The sequence below is a fragment of the Oncorhynchus mykiss genome, chromosome 14, assembly GCF_057628025.1.
Source record: "Oncorhynchus mykiss isolate SJ-2025 chromosome 14, ASM5762802v1, whole genome shotgun sequence".
In the NCBI taxonomy this organism is placed as follows: Eukaryota; Metazoa; Chordata; class Actinopteri; order Salmoniformes; family Salmonidae; genus Oncorhynchus; species Oncorhynchus mykiss.
In genome coordinates, this window is record NC_143035.1 from 39942984 (window position 1) to 39962270 (window position 19287).

General features: G+C 42.3%; 1 protein-coding gene across 2 annotated transcripts in view; it reads right to left on the bottom strand.

Moving 5' to 3' along the window:
* Nucleotides 1-3540: 3540 nt before the first annotated feature.
* The window catches only part of LOC110513519 (netrin receptor UNC5A), a 118294-nt gene continuing 102547 nt past the window's right edge, over nt 3541-19287 (bottom strand). The window contains exons 6-8 of one of the 2 annotated variants that reach the window (XR_016486390.1): nt 18489-18653; nt 15542-15878; nt 3541-5575 (exon numbers count right to left, since the gene is read on the bottom strand). Coding sequence is in view for 1 of the 2 variants with exons in the window: in XM_036943545.2 (XP_036799440.2) it covers nt 15690-15878; nt 18489-18653 (354 nt within the window). In the remaining variant the exon portion in view is untranslated. Of the gene's footprint in view, nt 5576-15477; nt 15879-18488; nt 18654-19287 lie in introns of those variants that run through there. The other variant, XM_036943545.2, reaches the window with a different exon arrangement.

The window sequence follows — 19287 nt, forward strand, 5'->3', positions numbered from 1 at the left end:
AGATGTGCTCATTGGTACACACCAACGAGTTACACTGAGACAATGTGGTAATTCACTAACAACATGGGCCTGTATCCCAAATGGCACCCTATTCCCTATATAGTAGTGCACTACTTTTGACCAGAGCCCTATGGGATTTTCTATGGGCCCTATTTCCTATGCGAGCCCTGGTCTGAAAGTAGTGCACTAAATAGAGACTAGGGTGCCATTTGAGATGTAGCTAATGGTAATTCACTAATGTTGTTCAGAAGATGAAGTGGCCTCAAATGGTATTCAGAAAACTTTGGTTTACCGATTCTGCTGACAAAAACATTATGTAAAGTGACAGTATCCAGCTGGTATAGAAAAGTATTTACATATTACATTATGATGAAATAGCTATTCCCACACAATGGAAAACACAGGGCGTACTCCTCCAGGGTGTTACTAGATTAGTCATGTTGTCAACGAACCAGGAACTATGGACAGAGTCGTCTGTTTTGACTATGTTCTGTAATATCATATATTGAACAGAAATATCCTTTGACCTGGGTTGTTACAAGAACTGCAAACGAGAAAGAATGTCAGTGTTCAGGAATACTTGGATAAGTCATGACCATCGTTGTTATCCTAAAGTATAAAGATCTAACACATTCTGTATTTCTCTCTGCCATTGTGTCCACAAGAAAATAAAATACATAAATATACATTCCAGGTAAACTGACTGGCAATCATGAAAGCTCTCTCCCTCTCTCGCTCTGTCTCTCAGTCTCTCTGTTCTCTGTTCTCTCTCTCTCCCTCTGGTCTCTCTCCCTCTGGTCTCTCTCTCTCTCTCTGGTCTCTCTCTCTCTGGTCTCTCTCTCTCTCTCTGGTCTCTCTCTGGTCTCTCTCTCTCTCTGGTCTCTCTCTCTCTGGTCTCTCTCTCTCTGGTCTCTCTCTCTCCCTCTGGTCTCTCTCTCTCTCTCTGTCTCTCTATTCAACTTTGTGAGACTCTTTCAACCCAATCCTGAAGCTGAGGACTATGTCCATGTTCCAAATGGCCCCCTATTCACTTTATAGTAGTGCACTATTTTTAACCAGGGCCCATAGCAGGTCTGGTCTAAAGTAGTGCACTATATAGGGAATAGGGTGCCACGTGAGATACATATTGTGGCTCTACAGGGTTGACTCCACCATCATAGCACTGGGAAAGAACCACTTTGTAAATTAACTTTTGTACCAAATGGTACCCTAATACACCAGGGCCCTATGCACTATATAGGGAACAGAAACACCAGGGCCCTGTTTTAGAAATTAGTTTTGAAGAGAGGGAAAGAGAGCGAGAGAGAGTAAGAGAGAGGGAGGGAGAGAGAGAGAGATAGATGGAGAGAGAGAGAGGGAGAAGGGGCGAGAGAGAGAGAGAGAGTGAGAGACCGTCGGGCCTACTTAGCAAACTGAGGAATTTGATAAATATGAAAACTCACCATGATACATTTAGTAATATTACATTTGAAACAAAAAAGCAAAATCTACATTGTCTTGGGCTTAAAGTAAAAACAACTGTAATCACTTCTGAAGTGTATCTGACCGATAACTAACTTTTACTTTTAAAAGTCTAACCAACCAAAAATCGAAAATATTGATTTGAGAGCAGAAGAGCTGCGGAGAGCCTAAACAGATACATTATGTTACAGACTCTGTACTGCGGTGAAGTTTCACTTTGACTTGATACAGTACAGCATCAATCAAACATAATATATACGACATGTGTTCTTTAGAATCATGAGATGTGTTCTTTAGAATCAGGAGATGTGTTTATTAGAATCATGAGATGTGTTCTTTAGAATCGTGAGATGTGTTCTTTAGAATCGTGAGATGTGTTCTTTAGAATCGTGAGATGTGTTCTTTAAAATCGTGAGATGTGTTCTTTAGAATCGTGAGATGTGTTCTTTAGAATCATGAGATGTGTTCTTTAGAATCATGAGATGTGTTCTTTAGAATCAGGAGATGTGTTCTTTAGAATCGTGAGATGTGTTCTTTAGAATCGTGAGATGTGTTCTTTAGAATCATGAGATGTGTTCTTTAGAATCATGAGATGTGTTCATTAGAATCAGGAGATGTGTTCTTTAGAATCAGGAGATGTGTTCTTTAGAATCAGGAGATGTGTTCATTAGAATCATGAGATGTGTTCTTTAGAATCAGGAGATGTGTTCTTTAGAATCATGAGATGTGTTCATTAGAATCATGAGATGTGTTCTTTAGAATCGTGAGATGTGTTCTTTAGAATCGTGAGATGTGTTCTTTAGAATCGTGAGATGTGTTCTTTAGAATCGTGAGATGTGTTCTTTAGAATCGTGAGATGTGTTCTTTAAAATCGCGAGATGTGTTCTTTAGAATCGCGAGATGTATTCTTTAGAATCGTGAGATGTGTTCTTTAGAATCGTGAGATGTGTTCTTTAGAATCGTGAGATGTGTTCTTTAGAATCGTGAGATGTGTTCTTTAGAATCGTGAGATGTGTTCTTTAGAATCATGACGTAAAATCTACGGCCTGCCTAAAAGTCCAGCTCATTTCCTTTTTAAAACCATAGGTGATGACAGATGGATAAACAGATCAGATTACACCACAGGGTTAATGGATGGACAGTGAGTGGATGTCATAGACCCTAGAGTGATAACCGTGTGTTACTTTCCAGTTGCAGAAATAAATCTACCCTGCAGGTTGACCACACATTGGTAAGAGAGCGGCAAGACAGATTTCTCTGGGAGGTTAGATGAGATATTGAACACTATCTTGTTTGTCTCTGACTTAACGTAAACATAAATAATCCATCTTGACATTGTGACGTTGTCTTTAGATGATGGCCATTGGTAATGTGACTATTTTGCATATTGCTACTTTGTGGCCAAGTTTGGCCCATGTGTTGGTAAATGCTTGTCGGTCATCTCATCCTAAGTCTCTTGGATATAAGGCTATACTTTAAACCTTGATGGCTACTGAACTTGACTTAAAAAACATAAAGAGCTCTTTCCACTCCTGTCTGACATAGTTATATACCATACCGTGTACCAGATATCCTCTCCAAAATTCAATCCGATCATGATGTGCCGACAATGCACCTTTTTAAAGGCAATTTCCAATTGAGCCGACATATGCACCCTTTACCTTGAATGTAATCTCCGCAAATGTGGGAACATTGCCTTTAACAGATGCATTGTCGACATCGCCATACGGATTGAATCCCCACCTTACTTTGACAAAAGCACATCACCCAGAAACAACTTCACAGGACCAGCTCCCTCCCAGGTCCTGCTTTCCCCAGACATCCGGGATCTGAATGGAGACATGGGGTAGATATAACATACATGAACCCTGTTCCCAAATCCTGCTTCTGTTTAGCTCCTCTTGTCTCATAGAGGAGAGGAGAGAGAGGGGGGGAGTGTTCCGTTCTTCTCTTCTCACTTGTAAAGGAGGGGGGAGTGTTCCGTTCTTCTCTTCTCACTTGTAAAGGAGGGGGGAGTGTTCCGTTCTTCTCTCTTGTAAAGGAGGGGAGAGAGAGGAGGAGTGTTCCGTTCTTCTCTCTTGTAAAGGAGGGGAGAGAGAGGAGGAGTGTTCCGTTCTTCTCTCTTGTAAAGGAGGGGAGAGAGAGGGGGAGTGTTCCGTTCTTCTCTTCTTTCTTGTAAAGGAGGGGAGAGAGAAGGGGAGTGTTCCATTCTCTTCTCTCTTGTAAAGGAGGGGCAAGAGAGGGGGAGTGTTCCGTTCTTCTCTTCTCTCTTGTAAAGGAGGGGAGAGAGAGGGGGAGTGTTCCGTTCTTCTCTTCTCTCTTGTAAAGGAGGGGAGAGAGAGGGGGAGTGTTCTTCTCTTCTCTCTTGTAAAGGAGGGGAGAGAGAGGTGGAGTGTTCCGTTCTTCTCTATTCTCTTGTAAAGGAGGGGAGAGAGAGGAGGAGTGTTCCGTTCTTCTCTCTTGTAAAGGAGGGGAGAGAGAGGGGGAGTGTTCCGTTCTTCTCTTCTCTCTTGTAAAGGAGGGGAGAGAGAGGAGGAGTGTTCCGTTCTTCTCTCTTGTAAAGGAGGGGAGAGAGAGGGGGAGTGTTCTGTTCTTCTCTCTTGTAAAGGAGGGGAGAGAGAGGGGGAGTGTTCTGTTCTTCTCTCTTGTAAAGGAGGGGAGAGAGAGAGGGAGTGTTCCGTTCTTCTCTTCTCTCTTGTAAAGGAGGGGAGAGAGAGGGGGAGTGTTCCGTTCTTCTCTTCTCTCTTGTAAAGGAGGGGAGAGAGAGGTGGAGTGTTCCGTTCTTCTCTATTCTCTTGTAAAGGAGGGGAGAGAGAGGAGGAGTGTTCCGTTCTTCTCTCTTGTAAAGGAGGGGAGAGAGAGGGGGAGTGTTCCGTTCTTCTCTTCTCTCTTGTAAAGGAGGGGAGAGAGAGGAGGAGTGTTCCGTTCTTCTCTCTTGTAAAGGAGGGGAGAGAGAGGGGGAGTGTTCTGTTCTTCTCTCATGTAAAGGAGGGGAGAGAGAGGGGGAGTGTTCTGTTCTTCTCTCTTGTAAAGGAGGGGAGAGAGAGGGAGTGTTCCGTTCTTCTCTTCTCTCTTGTAAAGGAGGGGAGAGAGAGGGGGAGTGTTCCGTTCTTCTCTTCTCTCTTGTAAAGGAGGGGAGAGAGAGGTGGAGTGTTCCGTTCTTCTCTATTCTCTTGTAAAGGAGGGGAGAGAGAGGGGGAGTGTTCCGTTCTTCTCTCATGTAAAGGAGGGGAGAGAGAGGGGGAGTGTTCTGTTCTTCTCTCTTGTAAAGGAGGGGAGAGAGAGGGAGTGTTCCGTTCTTCTCTTCTCTCTTGTAAAGGAGGGGAGAGAGAGGGGGAGTGTTCCGTTCTTCTCTTCTCTCTTGTAAAGGAGGGGAGAGAGAGGTGGAGTGTTCCGTTCTTCTCTATTCTCTTGTAAAGGAGGGGAGAGAGAGGGGGAGTGTTCCGTTCTTCTCTTCTCTCTTGTAAAGGAGGGGAGGGAGAGGAGGAGTGTTCCGTTCTTCTCTCTTGTAAAGGAGGGGAGAGAGAGGGGGAGTGTTCTGTTCTTCTCTCTTGTAAAGGAGGGGAGAGAGAGGGGGAGTGTTCCATTCTTCTCTTCTCTCTTGTAAAGGAGGGGAGAGAGAGAGGGAGTGTTCCGTTCTTCTCTTCTCTCTTGTAAAGGAGGGGAGAGAGAGAGGGAGTGTTCCGTTCTTCTCTTCTCTCTTGTAAAGGAGGGGAGAGGGGGGGGGGGAGTGTTCCATTCTTCTCTTCTCTCTTGTAAAGGAGGGGCGAGAGAGGGGGAGTGTTCTCCTCTCCTCTCATGTGTCTGTATATTCTACCCTGTTCCAGTCCTCTCCTTTTTTAGGTGGCCGATCTCAAATAGCACTCTATTACCTAGGTAGTCCCCTACATTGGTGCACTATCTAGGGAATAGGGTGCAGTGTTGGGACAGTGTGGGGCAGAGCTAAGGCTAGCACTCTCCGTCTGAGACCAGGAAAATCATAGCTTCCTGTTTGCCGATGTCGGCCATGACGGTGGCCAGCTGGTTCAGGTTTCCACTGTGGAAGTGTTGGGCCTCCCACAGATCCAGAATCACACTGGTGGGACTCGCCTTGGACGCAAAGAAACTCATGTGCCTGGAGAAGAGAGGAGAGGAGGGAGAGGGAACGGATGAGGGGAGAGGAGAGGGGAGGAGGAGGAGAGAGAGGAGAGGGAGAGGACAGGAGGGAGAGGAGGAGAGAGGGAGAGGAGAGGAGGGAGAGGAGGAGAGAGGGAGAGGAGGGAGAGGAAATGGAGAGAGAAGAGAGGGAAGGAGGGGAGGGAGAGGAGAGGAAACGGAGAGGAGGAGGAGAGAGAGGAGAAGGAGAGGGATTGGAGGAGTGGAGATGGAGAGGAGAGGAGGAAGAGGAGAGGTGAGAAGAGGGAGAGGAGTGAGGAAAAAGGGAGAGAGAGGGGGGAGAGATTCATTATTCAATTCATTATGGGTTGTTTATTGTCCCTTGTTGACGTTTCCTTCCCCCAATACTGCACTGTAAAGTCCTTAGTGAGTCCTTGTTGACATTTCCTTCCCCCAATACTGCACTGTAAAGTCCTTAGTGATGTGCTACTGACATAATCTGTGCTCCGCTGCAGCCCTGCTATACACTATGCTATACCACACTATACTATATACTATACTATACCACATTGTACGATACTATACTATACCACACTATACTATATACTATACGGTAATATATACTATACTATACCACACTATACCACACTATGCTATACTATACCACACTATACTATATACTATACCACAGTATACGATAATATATACTATACTATACCACACTATACCACACTGTGCTATACTATACCACACTATACTATGCCACATTATACGATACTATACTATGCAATTCTATATACTATACTATATACACCATACTATGCCAAAACTAAACCACACTATACTATGCCACACTATACCATACAATACCATACAATATATTTACTAAATACTATACTACATACCATGCCATACCACACCACACTATACTACACCACACCATACTATACCACACTATACTATATTATACAACACTATATTCTAGTAAACGATCCTACACTACACTATACCACCATGTACTATACTACACCATACTATATTATACTATAATATACTACACTACACCACACTATACTATACCACACCATACTATACTACACTATAGTATAATACACTATGCCATATTATACTATACAACACTGTACTATATTATATTATATCATACTATATGATGTTATATTATACTATACTACACTATGCTATATTATACTATACCAGACTACACTATAGTACACCATATTACACTATACTATATTACACTATACTATATTACACTATACTACACTGCACCATTCTATACCATACTATACTATATTACACTATACTATATTACACTATACTATATTACACCATACTACACTGCACCATTCTATACCATACTATACTATATTACACTATACTATATTACACCTCACTACACTATACTATATTACGCTATACTATAGTACACTATACTATATTACACTATACTACACTGCACCATTCTATACCATACTATACTATATTACACTATACCATATTACATTATACTATATTACACTATACTACACTGCACCATTCTATACCATACTATACTATATTACACTATACTATATTACACCTCACTACACTATCCCACACTATACTATATTACGCTATACTATATTACACTATACTATATCACACTATACAATATTACGCAATACTATATTACGCTACACTATATTACACCTCACTACACTATACTACGCTATACTATATTACACTATACTATACTATATTACACTACACTATATAACACCATAATACACTAGCCCATTCTATACCATACTATACTATATTACACCACGCTATACTATACCACACCATACTACACTATACTATTTTACACTATACTATATTACGCTGTATTATACTACACTATATTCTAGTATACGATACTACACTACACTATACCGCCATGTACTATACTACACCATACTATATTATATTATACTATAATATACTACACCACACTATACTATACTACACTATAGTATACTACACTATACCATATTATACTATACAACACAATACTATATTATATTATATCATACTATGTGATGTTATACTATACTACACTATGCTATATTATACTACACCATGCCAGACTACACTATACTATACCATATTCCACAATACCACACTACAACATTCTATACCATACTACAATATCCTGTATAACACTATACTACATTACACCATACTACACTGCACCATTCTATACCATACTATACTATATTACACTATACTATATTACGCTGTACTATATTACACTATACTATATTACACTATACTATATTACACTATATTATATTACACCATACTACACTGCACCATTCTATACCATACTATATTACACTATAAAATATTACACTATAATATATTACACCATACTACACTGCACCATTCTATACCCTACACTATACCATATTACACAATACTATATTACACTATACTATATTACACCATACTACACTACACCATTCTATACTATACACTATACTATATTACACTATACTATATTACACTATACTATATTACACTACACCATATTACACTATACCATATTACACCATACTATATTACACCATTCTATACCATACTATACTGTATTACACCACACCACACTATGCTATACCACACCATACTATACTACACTATACTATACTATACTATATTATAATACACCATTCTATACTATATTATACTATACCATACTATACTATATTATACTAAACTATACTATACAGCACTATACTATTTTATATTGAATCATACTATATGATATTATACTATACTATACCACACTATACGACACAGCTATATACCATACTACACCAATATATACTATACTACACTACTCTGCACTATACTATAATATACTATATGCTATACCATACTATGCTATACTACATTATACTACACTGTACCATGCTACACCACACTATGCTCCACTTCTATACTATAATACATTATACTAAACTATACTACGCCATGCTACACCACACTATGCTCCACTTCTATACTATACGATGCTGTACGCCACTATACTATACCACACCATACACTATACTACACTATGCTATATTATACTATACTATGCCAGACTACACTATACTATACCATATTACACTATACCACACTACAACATTCTATACCATTCTATACCATATTACACTATACTATATTACACGATACTATATTACACCATACTACACTGCACCATTCTATACCATACTATACTATATTACACTATACTATATTACACTATACCATATTACACAATACTACACTGCACCATTCTATACAATACTATACTATATTACACTATACTATATTACACTATACTACACCATTCTATACCATACTATACTATATTACGCTATACTATATGACACTATACTACAATATACTACACTACACTGTGCCATACCACACTGTACCTAACTACACTATATTACACTATGCTATACTACACCCTACCACACGATACTACACTGTCCTGCACTATACTATAGTACACTCTACTACAACACTATATTGCACTATATTACACATTACACTACATGATTACTACATTAGACTACAATATACTATACTACACTAGGCCATACCATACTATACTATACGGCACCACACTATACTATGTCATACCGCACAATACTATACTATACTGCATGGTATTACACTATACTATATTACACTACAATATACTACACTACAACATATTCTACTACACTAGGCCATACCACACTATACTATATTACACTGCAATATACTACACTGCACAACAACATTTATACTACACTATACTACACAATATTACACGATACTACATTACACTAAAATATAGTACGCTGCACTATACTACAATACACTATACTATGCCATACCACAGTATACTATATTGCACTATACTATATTACACTATACTGTAAGCCAACAATATACATCAACCCATTCATTTTGGATGTCTTATCCTTTCAGCAGTTAGGATCCCTGTTTTGCATTTGATAATAAAAATGGCCATTAATCCAACATAAATCACACATAGAAACTTTATCCCTTAATCCCCTAAAGGAAGTTGACATTTAAGTAGAAAATGACCTTTTCTGCTTCCAGGCCTTGACCTTTCGGATCAAACCCCGAAACCAATCAATAGGCCTAAATGCAGTGACCCAACTGTCCCTTCCTCACACGTTGGCTCCATCCCAAATGGCACCCTATGCCCTATATAGTGCACTACTTTTTTTTTGATAAGAGCCCTATGGAACTTCCTACGGACCCCGGACAGAAGTGGTGCACCGTATAGGGATTGAATAGGGTGCGGTTTGGGACACAGGACCTTCAGCTCAGTAGTGTGTGTGATGGGGAGGATGACAGATGTATCTGGAGTGGCTTGTTCCAATCCAATGTGTAATTAATTCAGGTAAATCCAGCTGATGGCCTTTCTCTGATCCTCTACTGTCTATGGATTTAAGGGTTGTTGTGTACCACTTCAAGATGGGGGGGGGGGTGTCGAGGTTGGGGTCGGGAGTCGGGGTGTGAGGAGAGGTTGAGGGTAGAGGAAAACCAGCGAGCCTGTATGTCCTTCAGCTTCACATTGAGAACGGTTGGATAGAGAGCACAGCTAGACCTTTAATTCTTCACTCTCTCCTGTTAACCTACTGCAGTGAAAATCACTCTCTCCTGTTATCCTACTGCAGTGAAAATCACTCTCTCCTGTTAACCTACTGCAGTGAAAATCACTCTCTCCTGTTAACCTACTGCAGTGAAAATCACTCTCTCCTGTTAACCTTCTGCAGTGAAAATCACTCTCTCCTGTTAACCTACTGCAGTGAAAATCACTCTCTCCTGTTAACCTTCTGCAGTGAAAATCACTCTCTCCTGTTAACCTACTGCAGTGAAAATCACTCTCTCCTGTTAACCTACTGCAGTGAAAATCACTCTCTCCTGTTAACCTACTGCAGTGAAATTCACTCTCTCCTGTTAACCTACTGCAGTGAAAATCACTCTCTCCTGTTAATCTACTGCAGTGAAAATCACTCTCCTGTTAACCTACTGCAGTGAAAATCACTCTCTCCTGTTAACCTACTGCAGTGAAAATCACTCTCTCCTGTTAACCTACTGCAGTGAAAATCACTCTCTCCTGTTAACCTACTGCAGTGAAAATCACTTAAATGGATTCAAGGAATGACAAAGCTTTCAGACTATTTTACAGGCTTATATTCAGTGTGTGTGTGTGTGTGTGTGTGCGTGTGTGTGTGTGGTGTTTGGTGTGTGTGGTGTGTGGTGTGTGGTGTGTGTGTGTGTGGACATCATACAGACAGACAGTCAGGCAGGTGAGAGAATGTAGTGTAACACATCACCTTCCAGCCTACAGACTAACCGGGCCAGTGTGTGAAAGGCTGCCTCAGCTAACAGAGCCACAACTAATAGGTCCACAACTAACAGGACCACAACTAACAGGGCCACAACTAACAGGGCCACAACTAACAGGGCCACAACTAACAGGACCACAGCTAGCAGGTCCACAACTAACAGGGCCACAGCTAACAGGACCACAGCTAGCAGGGCCACAGCTAGCAGGGCCACAACTAACAGGGCCACAACTAACAGGGCCACAGCTAGCAGGGACACAGCTAGCAGGGCCACAACTAACAGGGCCACAGCTAACAGGACCACAGCTAGCAGGGCCACAGCTAGCAGGGCCACAACTAACAGGGCCACAACTAACAGGGCCACAGCTAACAGGGCCACAGCTAGCAGGGACACAGCTAGCAAGGACACAGCTAGCAGGGCCACAGCTAGCAGGGCCACAGCTAACAGGGCCACAGCTAACAGGGCCACAACTAATAGGTCCACAACTAACAGGACCACAGCTAGCAGGGCCACAACTAACAGGGCCACAGCTAACAGGGCCACAGCTAGCAAGGACACAGCTAGCAGGGCCACAGCTAGCAGGGCCACAGCTAGCAGGGCCACAGCTAGCAGGGCCACAGCTAGCAGGGCCACAGCTAGTAGGGCCACAGCTAACAGGGCCACAGCTAACAGGGCCACAGCTAACAGGGCCACAGCTAACAGGGCCACAACTAGCAGGGCCACAGCTAACAGGGCCACAACTAGCAGGACCACAGCTAACAGGGCCACAGATAGCGGGGCCACAGCTAACAGGGCCACAGCTAAGACAGTGATGGTAGTAAACTGTACCAGTGAACCAATAAAGTTCAATTGTTATTATACAAAAAGGACTGTGTGGAGATTAGAATGTTTTTCACATTACAGGGTGAAACATCAGCTTACAGTAGCTGGTGTACTGCAGAAACAGCCTTTCATACACTGTTCTGTATAGCAGGGAGAAACAGCGTTTCACACCACACTGTTCTGTATAGCAGGGAGAAACAGCCTTTCATACACTGTTCTGTATAGCAGGGAGAAACAGCGTTTCACACCACACTGTTCTGTATAGCAGGGAGAAACAGCCTTTCACACCACACTGTTCTGTATAGCAGGGAGAAACAGCCTTTCATACCACACTGTTCTGTATAGCAGGGAGAAACAGCCTTTCATACACTGTTCTGTATAGCAGGGAGAAACAGCCTTTCACATCACACTGTTCTGTATAGCAGGGAGAAACAGCCTTTCACACCACACTGTTCTGTATAGCAGGGAGAAACAGCCTTTCATACCACACTGTTCTGTATAGCAGGGAGAAACAGCCTTTCATACCACACTGTTCTGTATAGCAGGGAGAAACAGCCTTTCATACCACACTGTTCTGTATAGCAGGGAGAAACAGCCTTTCATACACTGTTCTGTATAGCAGGGAGAAACAGCCTTTCACATCACACTGTTCTGTATAGCAGGGAGAAACAGCCTTTCACACCACACTGTTCTGTATAGCAGGGAGAAACAGCCTTTCACACCACACTGTTCTGTATAGCAGGGAGAAACAATCAAATACTGACAATTGGTGTTTTATCCATTGGTCACATTTACCTCTGCCTGGTTATATTCACACGCACACACACGCACGCGCACGCACACACACGCACGTGTGCACACACACACACAGAGACATACTCACGCACACGCACGTGACTAGATTAGCTGCAGGGCTACATCAGTAGGATCCATCCATGTTAGATGGATTAAAACCCCTTCTATCGAAGCTGTCTGTCATTCGTTTGAAAAGTCAGAACATGGACATTCTGATCCCAGATTTCCCCTGTACCCAACATAAGAGATGTTTCTCTAAGGGAAATAAATGGGAATGGATTAGTTTGAGCCAATCAGGGCTAATTGGACCTGTACTGAGCCAATCAGGGATAATTGGACCTGTACTGCACCAATCCAATGTGTAATTAATTAAGGTAAATCCTGCTGATGAGACAAATGTAGCTAATAGACTTCATTACCAGGAGGAAGTTACATTGGAAGGTAATTGATCAGGGGTTTTCTCTCTGATTCTTTCCTGTTTAAAATAAGCCTAATTTAAATGGTACATTTACTGGCCCAAATTAGCTGTGCTGAGTCATGTTAAATGGGAGAGGCATCGGCTCTGTCCCAAAACAATATAGAATCTCTATCCCTAGGCACAGTCCAAAACCAATATAGAATCTCTAAACCTAGTCCCAGTCCCAAGTCAATATAGAATCTCTATACCTAGGCCCAGTCCCAAACCAATATAGAATCTCTATCCCTAGGCCCAGTCCCAAACCAATATAGAATCTCTATCCCTAGGCCCAGTCCCAAACCAATATAGAATCTCTATACCTAGGCCCAGTCCCAAACCAATATAGAATCTCTATACCTAGGCCCAGTCCCAAACCAATATAGAATATTTATCCCTAGGCCCAGTCCCAAACCAATATAGAATCTCTATACCTAGGCCCAGTCCCAAACCAATATAGAATCTCTATACCTAGGCCCAGTCCCAAACCAATATAGAATATTTATCCCTAGGCCCAGTCCCAAACCAATATAGAATCTATATCCCTAGGCCCAGTCCCAAACCAAAATAGAATCTCTATACATTGGCCCAGTCCCAAACCAATATAGAATCTCTATACCTAGGCCCAGTCCCAAACCAATATAGAATCTCTATCCCTAGGCCCAGTCCCAAACCAATATAGAATCCCTATACCTAGGCCCAGTCCCAAACCAATATTGAATTTCTATACCTAGGCCCAGTCCCAAACCAATATTACATTTCTATACCTAGGCCCAAACCAATATTTTAGCCCGATACAGTGCATTCGGAAAGTATTCAGACCCCTTGACTTTTTCCACATTTTGTTGTGTCACAGCCTTATTCTACAATTGATTAAATACTTGTTTCCCCTTATCAATCTACACACAATACCCCACAATGACAAAGCAAAAACAAGATTTTAGATAGAAGACCCTTTGCTATGAGACTCGAAATGGAGTTTAGGTGCAAAATGTTTCCATTGATCATCCTTGAGATGTTTCTACAACTTGTGGTAAAATTCAATTGATTGGACATGATTTGGAAAGGCACACACCTGTCTATATAAGGTCCCTTAGTTGACAGTGCATGTCAGAGCAAAAACCAAGCCATGAGGTTGAAGGAATTGTCCGTAGAGCTCCGAGACAGGATTGTGTCGAGGCACAGATCTGGGGAAGGGAATCAAAACGTTTCTGCAGCATTGAAGATCCCCAAGAACACAGTGGCCTCCATTCCTAGATGGAAGAAGTTTGGAACCACCAAGACTCTTCCTAGAGCTGGCTGCCAGGCCACACTGAGCAATCGGGGGAGAAGGGCCTTGGTCAGGGCGGTGACCGAGAACCCAATGGTCACTCTGACAGAGCTCTAGAGTTCCTCTGTGGAGATGGGAGAGCCTTCCAGAAGGACAACCATCTCTGCAGCACTCCACTAATGGGAAAGATGAACGGAGCAAAGTACAGAGAGATCCTTGATGAAAACCTGCTCCAGAGCGCTCTGGACCTCAGACTGGGGTGAAGGTTTACCTTCCAACAGGACAACGACCCCAAGCACACAGCCAAGACAACATAGTAGTGGCTTCAGGACAGGTCTCTGAATGTCCTTTAGTGGGCCAGCCAGAGCCCGGACTTGAATCCAATCAAACATCTTTTGGAGTGACCTGAAAATAGCTGTGCAGCGACGCTCCCCATCGAACCTGACAGAGCTTGAGAGGATCTGCAGAGAAGAATGGGAGAAACTCCCCAAATACAGGTGTGCCAAGCTTGTAGCACCATACCCAAGAAGACTCGAGGCTGTAATCGCTGCCAAAGGTGGTTCAACAAAGTTCTGAGTAAAGGGTCTGAATATTTATGTAAATGTGATATTTCAGTTTTTTATTTGTAATACATATGCAAAAATTAAAAAACAAAAACTGTTTTTGCTTTGTAATTATGGGGAATTGTGATGTCATTATGGGGTATTGTGATGTCATTATGGGGTATTGTGATGTCATTATGGGGTATTGTGATGTCATTATGGGGTATTGTGATGTCATTATGGGGTATTGTGATGTCATTATGGGGTATTGTGATGCCATTATGGGGTATTGTGATGCCATTATGGGGTATTGGGATGTCAGTATGGGGTATTGTGAAGCCATTATGGGGTATTGTGAAGCCATTATGGGGTATTGTGATGTCATTATGTCATTATGGGGTAATGTGATGCCATTATGTGATGTCATTATGGGGTAATGTGATGTCATTATGCGATGTCATTATGGGGTATTGTGATGTCATTATGGGGTAATGTCTGTAGATTGATGAGGAAAAAAACAAACAATGTAATCCATTTTAGAATAAGTCTGTAACGTAACAACATGTGGAAAAAGTTAATGGGTCTGAATACTTTCCCAATGCACTGTACATAGGGCCTTGTTTACTCTCCAAAAGGTTAGGGTTAGTTAATTGTCCAGTTTGAGTCTCTAGTTTAGGGTCGGTGGTTAGGGTTAGTTACCTGTCCAGTTTGAGTCTCTGGGCCAACAGTCTCCAATCGGCCCCGTTGGGACAAGGTTAGGGTTAGGGTTCGTTACCTGTCCAGTTTGAGTCTCTGGGCCAACAGTCTCCAATCGGCCCCGTTGGGACAAGGTTAGGGTTAGGGTTCGTTACCTGTCCAGTTTGAGTCTCTGGGCCAACAGTCTCCAATCGGCCCCGTTGGGACAAGGTGTATCCAGGCTGCTGCAGATCTTCTGCCTGATGAGATAGGGGATCTGGAAAGCACTGGGTCCTGCTAGAGCTGAGCCGCTAGGGTTATTGTCCATCAGCAGGAACTCCGGGTCCAGGGGTCGACTGTCCTATGGGGCCAGAGAAATATAGAAAGGGTTACATAGGAACATATAGAGATAAACACAAAGAGAAAGTTCCAGCCTGTTTAGCTTCGAGCCATGAACTATATAGTCCAGGAGACTGCTGTCTTCTTAGGTCATATGAACCAAATAAAAACAGGATTAGAGTATAGAGAGTTTGAGCCACACACATACTAAAGATATATGGATGCATATTGTTAAAAGCCAGAAAAGATCTCTTTGGGTATCTTATCAACACCTATCTTGGAGAGGCATGGTGTGACATACATTGTACAGTGCATTGGGAAAGTATTCAGGCCCCGTGGCTTTTTCCACATTTTGTTACGTTACAGCCTTATTCTAAAATGGATTAAATACATTTTTCCCCCTTATCAATCTACACACAATACCCCATAAATGACAAATAGAAACAGGTTTTTAGACATTTTTGCAAATGTATATAAAAAAAATAATAAAAAAAAAAACAGAAATACTTTATTTACATAAAGATTCAGACCCTTTGATGTTCCTACAGTGCAGTAATATCTAACAAGTAATCTAACAATTTCACAACAACTACCGTATACACTCAAATCTAAAAGGGGGAATGAGAATATGTACATATGAATATATGGATGAGCGATGGCTGTGCGGCAAGATGCAGTAGATGGTATAAAACAGTATATACATATGAGATGAGTAATGTAGGGTATGTAAACATTATTAAAGAGGAGTTATTTAAAGCGACTAGTGATACCTTTATTAAGTCCATGTATTAAAGTGGCCTTGAGATTTGAGTCAGTGTGTTGGCAGCAGCCTCTCTATGTTAGTGGTGGCTGTTTAACAGTCTGATGGCCTTGAGATTTGAGTCTGTATGTTGGCAGCAGCCTCTCTATGTTAGTGGTGGCTGTTTAACAGTCTGATGGCCAGAGATTTGAGTCAGTATGTTGGCAGCAGCCTCTCTATGTTAGTGGTGGCTGTTTAACAGTCTGACGGCCTTGAGATTTGAGTCAGTATGTTGGCAGCAGCCTCTCTATGTTAGTGGTGGCTGTTTAACAGTCTGATGGCCTTGAGATTTGAGTCAGTATGTTGGCAGCAGCCTCTCTATGTTAGTGGTGGCTGTTTAACAGTCTGATGGCCAGAGATTTGAGTCAGTATGTTGGCAGCAGCCTCTCTATGTTAGTGGTGGCTGTTTAACAGTCTGATGGCCTTGAGATAGAAGCTGTTTTTCAGTCTCTGCTTTGATGCACCTGTACTGACCTCTCCTTCTGGATGATAACGGGGTGAACAAGCAGTGGCTCCGGTGGTTGTTGTCTTTGATGATCTTTTTTGCCTTCCTGTGAAATCGGGTGGTGTAGGTGTCCTGGAGGGCAGGTAGTTTGCCCCGGTGATGCGTTGTGAAGACCGCACTACCCCCTGGAGAGCCTTGCGGTTGTGAGCGGTGCAGTTGCCGTACCAGGCGGTGATACAGCCCGGCAGGATGCTCTCAATTGTGCATCTGTACAAGTTTGTGAGTGTTTTGGGAGACAAGCCACATTTCTTCAGCCTTCTGAGGTTGAAGAGGCCTTCTTCACCACGCTGTCTGTGTGGGTGGACTATTTCAGTTTGTCCGTGATGTGCACGCTGAGGATCTTAAAACTTTACACCTCCTCCACTGCTGTCCCGTCGATGTGGATAGGGGGGTGCTCCCTCTACTGTTTCCTGAAGTCCACGATCATCTCCTTAGTTTTGTTGACGTTGAGTGTGAGGTTATTTTCCTGACACCACACTCCGAGGGCCCTCACCTCCTCCCTGTAGGCTGTCTTGTCATTGTTGGTAATCAAGCCTACCACTGTAGTGTCGTCTGCAAACTTAATGATTGAGTTGGAGGCGTGCATGGCCACGCAGTCATGGGTGAACAGGGAGTACAGGGGAGGGCTGAGAACGCACCCTTGTGGGGTCCCAGTGTTGAGGATCAGAGCAAAAATCAAGCCATAAGGTTGAAGGAATTGTCCGTAGAGTTCAGAGACAGGATTGTGTCGAGGCACAGATCTGGGGAAGGGTACCAAAAAGTGGCTGTAGCATTTAAGGTCCTCAAGAACACAATGGCCTCCATCAATTTTGAATGGAAGAAGTTTGGAATCACAAAACTCTACCTAGAGCTGAACGCCCGACCAAACTTTTGAGCAATCGGGGGAGAAGAGCCTTCGCAAGGAGGTGACCAATAACCCGATGGCCACTCTGACAGAACTCCAGAGTTCCTCTGTGGAGATGGGAGAACCTTCCAGAAGGACAACCATCTGTATAGCACTCCACCAATCAGGCCTTTATGATAGAGAGGCCAGATGGAAGCCACTTCTCAATAAAAGGCACATGAAAGCCCACTTGGAGTTTGCTGAAAAGCACCTGGGTCTGAATACTTATGTAAATGTGATTTAAAAAAAAAATATTCCTAATAATTTGTTAAAATTCATAAAAACCTGTTTTTGCTTTGCCATTATGGGGTATTGTGTGTAGATTGATGAGGGAAGAAAACAATTTATTGCATTTTAGAATAAGGTCTGTAACGTAACAAAAATGTGGGAAAAGTAAATGGGTCTGAATATTTTCTGAATGCATTGTATGAGACCTGAGTGTTACCTTGGCAATGTTGAAGTCGAGGCTGAAGCTCTGTCCCTCCCCCTCTACCTGCCAGACACACAGCTGACAGGTGAGCTCACAGGTACTGAGGTTGAGCCGCTCCAGGGTGAAGGTACAGTGGAGGAACCGCTGGGAACCGTTCCAGATGTGGTAGAATGGGATCTCCTAGAGGACAAGATCACAACATGGACCACTATAAAAGGTTTCAGATGTGGTAGAATGGGATCTCCTAGAGGACAAGAACACAACATGGACCACTATAAAAGGTTTCAGATGTGGTAGAATGGGATCTCCTAGAGGACAAGAACACAACATGGACCCCTATAAAAGGTTTCAGATGTGGTAGAATGGGATCTCCTAGAGGACAAGAACACAACATGGACCACTATAAAAGGTTTCAGATGTGGTAGAACGGGATCTCCTAGAGGACAAGATCAGAATATAATTTTAAAATGTTTTATTTCAACTTTATTTAACCAGGTAGACCAGATCACCTTTATTTAACCAGGTAGACCAGATTACCTTTATTTAACCAGGTAAGCTAGTTGAGAACAAGTTCTCATTTACAACTGCGACATTACTCTCTAGAACACACCACAATATAAACCCAATATAAAGCAAGGTTTCAGATGTGATTATCTGGGTATAAGAAGTAGATTATCACTATCTTAGTTGACTTATATTATTGGAGAAAGCCACGTGTCCAAAGATCCTCATTTTAAATGAGTAGATACGGTCATTGAGTAGGATAGTTCTGAGAGAGAACCAGGTCTCCATTCTCAATGGATTATGAATACAT